General features: G+C 46.6%; 1 protein-coding gene across 1 annotated transcript; it reads left to right on the forward strand.

Annotated features, from left to right (window-relative positions):
- Window positions 1-527: 527 nt before the first annotated feature.
- Window positions 528-3,645, forward strand: CCN1 (cellular communication network factor 1). The gene is made up of 5 exons (XM_072648921.1): window positions 528-895; window positions 1,234-1,447; window positions 1,819-2,178; window positions 2,350-2,558; window positions 2,686-3,645. Exons 1-5 carry the CDS (start codon window positions 833-835, stop codon window positions 2,986-2,988), a joined length of 1,149 nt encoding a protein of 382 aa, XP_072505022.1. The 5' UTR covers window positions 528-832; the 3' UTR covers window positions 2,989-3,645.
- Window positions 3,646-4,431: the final 786 nt, after the last annotated feature.

Consider the following 4,431-nt stretch of genomic DNA (forward strand, 5'->3'; position numbering starts at 1 on the left):
CATTCTTGACTCATATACAGTAGGCTAAAGATCTGGGACGTGTTCAATAATGAATACATGCATGGATCAGAGAGACTTCCTCTCCTTTCCCCACGTCCGAAAAGATACTTCACTCTGCCTCTCAGCGTAAATAAAAGCTCTCTGCCTTCAAGAGATGAAAGCTTTAGGAGCCTGGCTATTAAAATAAAAATCAGCAAACAAATATACTTTTGTTCCTTCCTCTCGAATCCTCCCACCGTCCAAACCCCAGCGAGTTCTTTATCTGTTTCCCTGGTCCCCATTGCTCTGACCATCACTTTCCCCACTCTGCATCACACACCTCCCCTTTCTCCCCAGCCTCCAGCAAGGAAAATCCTCCCAGATCTAAGTGGTTATTTAAAGTGGAAAAAATGGACTGTTTTCTTGATGGGTCTGGGACAAAAAAGGTGTAAGGAAGCCAGGGGAGGCGCTTGGATGGAGCCCGCGCCAAAGAAACATTCCTGAGATGTTTGAGAATTCTGGAACGCTCAGACAGCGCCTACGTCACTCAGCTGCATACACGCGGCGGCCCTGGACTCAGGGTATAAAAGGCGCAGTCCTCGGCTCCTCCGCTCACTGCAAGAGAATCTCCCCGAAAGTGAGCAGGCCGACCTGGACAGCTGCAAGCAGAGCGCAGCGGCCAGTCTCGCTGCGCCTCCGATCTCTGAGAAAGAAGTGTGGTCCGTGCCGAAGGCAGAGCAGACCCCAGCACCAGCCCTCAAGGGCGGGCTCAAGAGTTCTCAGACTGCCCCAAGTCAGCCTTGCGTCTTTCTCTTTTGCGGCAACAGCACGAGGGTTATTCCTGCCCCTCACCATGAGCACTCAGGCAGCCAGAAGTCTCGCGTTCGCCGTCACCTTGTTCCATTTAGCCAGACTGGTAAGTTTTGCAGCTCTCTTACTGTTTGCTCCCCAGAAGGGAGGACCTCTATCCCAGTCCCATACGCTGTCCCCGGTCAGTCCCAAACTGCAGCCCTGGGTGGGGAGGGGGGCGAGAGGAACAGACTTTGTGTAATAAGCCTTCATTAGCTAACCTCCCCTGTCCCTGGAAAACCTTGAGATCCTCTCGGGGTCGTTCGATCCGAATGAACTTGGCCACGTTCGAAGGGGCTCGGGGCTGGCCAGAGCCGTGCCTTAGATGAAAGCCTCCAGCTCTCCCTTCCCCCGGGGGTACTCGGCATTCTGCAGCCTTTTCACTGTGCTTCTTTTCCGTTTCAGGCACTCTCCACCTGCCCAGCCTCCTGCCAGTGTCCCCTCGAGGTACCCAAATGTGCCCCCGGAGTGGGGCTGGTTCTGGACGGCTGCAGATGCTGCAAGGTCTGTGCTAAACAGCTTAACGAAGACTGCAGTAAACTTCAGCCCTGCGACCACACCAAGGGTCTGGAATGCAACTTCGGCGCCAGTTCCACGGCTCTGAAGGGAATCTGCAGAGGTGAGATGCTTGCGGTTTGGGCCTCCTAAAACAACAACAACAGTTACAATAATAGTAGCCCCCCGGGGTCCAGAAGTTTGGTCATACTGAGGCCATGTATGGCTATGCTTTGTTGTTGGTAGCTTGGCAGAAAGGCAGATGATTTCAGCAGTCTGGAATGCAATTCAGTATGTCTGGGCCCCGCTAAAAGCCCATACGGAAAAGTGATTCCTGACTAACTTATTGTTCTAGTTTTGGGTCTCCGGGGAATTGTTGGGGAACTTTACCATAAATTGAATTTAACAGAGCAGAAAATACGTAGGAGCTTCAAGCAGTGATTGGGAATGGTAACCCTATCTCCCCCTCTCCCTTTTTTTTTGGTCATCCTGCAGCCCAGTCCGAGGGAAGACCTTGTGAATATAACTCCAGAATATACCAGAACGGTGAAAGTTTTCAACCCAACTGTAAACACCAGTGCACATGTATTGATGGGGCGGTGGGGTGCATTCCTCTTTGCCCACAAGAACTGGCTCTTCCCAACTTGGGTTGCACCAACCCCCGGCTGGTCAAAGTGGCTGGACAGTGCTGTGAGGAATGGGTGTGTGACGACGATGTCGCCAAAGATGCCCTGGATGAGATGGACGGTTTCATGGGCAAGGGGCTTGGAATAGGGGCCTCTGAGATTGAACTCACCAGAAACAACGAGTTAATTGCCATCGGAAAAGGAGGCACCCCTCTAAAGCAACTCCCTGGTAAGTAGTCGCAGAGAGTTGGGAAAGGAGTAGTTGAATAACTCTTATTAGCTTTAAACTGTTAGATACTTAAAAGCTGTTTCTTTCTATGTGCAGAGTGGACCATTGAAAACATAATAACCCTCTTCTTCTCTCTTTTCCTTCTCTCCCTCCTCCCCACCCCCATTATAGTTTTTGGATCGGAGCCACGCATCATATATAACCTATTTCACAGCCAGAAATGCATTGTTCAAACAACTTCATGGTCCCATTGCTCCAAGACTTGTGGAACTGGTGTCTCGACCAGAGTAACCAATGACAACCCCCAATGCCGCTTGGTTAAAGAAACCAGAATTTGTGAAGTGCGCCCCTGTGGCCAGACTGCATATAGCACACTCAAGGTCAGTTTCTAACTTAATAGTTGGAAGCCCAACTTCATGGAAATTGTTACCAGGCACACGTGCTATGGTTTTTCTTCCCAGAGAAATAATCCCTGGCTTTATTTTTTCCCCCTACCTCTTCTTGCAGAAGGGTAAGAAATGCAACAAAACGAGGAAAGCTGCCGAGCCTACGAAGTTTACCTTTGCTGGATGCACCAGCCTCAAAAAGTACCGGCCCAAATACTGCGGTAGCTGCGTAGATGGGAGGTGCTGCACGCCCCAGCAGACCAGGACTGTCAAAGTCCGATTCCGCTGCGAAGATGGAGAATTGGTCACCAAGAACGTCATGATGATCCAGTCTTGCAAATGCATCCACAACTGCCCACATGCCAACGAGGGCACGTTCCCATTTTACAGGCTGTTCAATGACATCCACAAATTTAGAGACTAAACAGCCCTTTGGGATGGAGTGGGAAACAAGGGAGGCAGTGTCAGAATCGGAAATACCAAGACACTGGGGCTGGGGGGGCTGGGGGAGGGAGAAGGAACCCTATGGTAGAAATGACCCTTGCTCATTCTTGAGTCACCTTAAAGGTATTTTTGAAACTTCCGAGTGCACTGTGCAGATGGCCACTAAGGCAAACGAGATTTGAGAATACTTAATGCTTCATAGTATTGGAGCACCTTCTTATTGCTTCGTTTTGGAGCCTGTTATATGTCGACAACACTCTGCTTTCTGTTTGTAAATTATTTGGTAAACATACTTCTCTCTCTCTATGCCTTTTTTAAAAAGAGATGATGTGATTAGTGAGATCCCTGAAGGCTTTTTGACCCTTTTTCCAGAAGCAAATTGGAGAATTTTCCACCCTTCCCTAATGTGGCACTCTGTGAGTGTGAGCCTGAGTGGCAGCTATGATGTACCAACTGCATCTGAACTGCAAACAGAAACCAGCTGTTTTAAGACTGAATGTTTTTATTTATCAAAAAAATGTAGCTTTTCTTGGGAAAAATGTAATACTGGAATAAGTTGTAAATGATTTTAATTTTATATTCAGTGAAAAAAATTTATTTATGGAATTAATCATTTAATAAAGAAATATTTACCTAACTTTTGTGTATGATTCATAGATTTAGAGATGGAAGGGACCTTAGAGGTCATCTAGGTCAAGCTTACTTTGCTGATGAGGAAACTGAGGCCAAGGAAGGTGAAGTGACTTGTCAATATCACATAGATAGTAAGTTACAGAGCTGAGATTCAAACAGGGCCTCTGAACAGAGGGTGAGAACTGTTGCCAAGGTACCCTCTATGCTTTCCTAGACAGGCTGGCATTTTGAGGGGGAAAAAATTACAAACTGGAAGTTATTGCTTCTATTTATTCAGTGGAGAAAACTTTGCAATTGAGATTAGACAGTCATGCAAAAAGAACAGAATGAGGAAACTATATGTGATAACTAGTGGCTTTTCCTTAGGAACTTATAGCCTTTTGAAATAGACCATTTCACTCCCCCATAGAAATACAGTCTGTGCACTGAATGTTAGGCATTTAAAAAGGCTTTCCATTTACTGTGCATGAGAGTATGGATCAGAAGAGGAAAGACATCCATTGATGGAAATATTAGCTAATCTACTTACCTCTTGACAGAGGGGAAATGAACCCAAGGTGCAGAATAAACCATAAATTTTTAGATATGGTTAATTCAGGAATATGCTTTGAATATGCGTATTATAAGGGTTTCCTTTTTCTCTTTAATGGGCAGAGGAAGAAGAAATAAATGTTTGTTGCTTGTAAAGAAATTAAAGTGTGTGTGTTTTAAAGAAAGCTTAGAGAGGAAAGAGTTTCCAGGAGGAGGTGATCAGTAATGTCCATTGCTGCAGAGAGGTCATGGAGGATGA

The sequence above is a fragment of the Notamacropus eugenii genome, chromosome 2, assembly GCF_028372415.1.
Source record: "Notamacropus eugenii isolate mMacEug1 chromosome 2, mMacEug1.pri_v2, whole genome shotgun sequence".
Taxonomy (NCBI): domain Eukaryota; kingdom Metazoa; phylum Chordata; class Mammalia; order Diprotodontia; family Macropodidae; genus Notamacropus; species Notamacropus eugenii.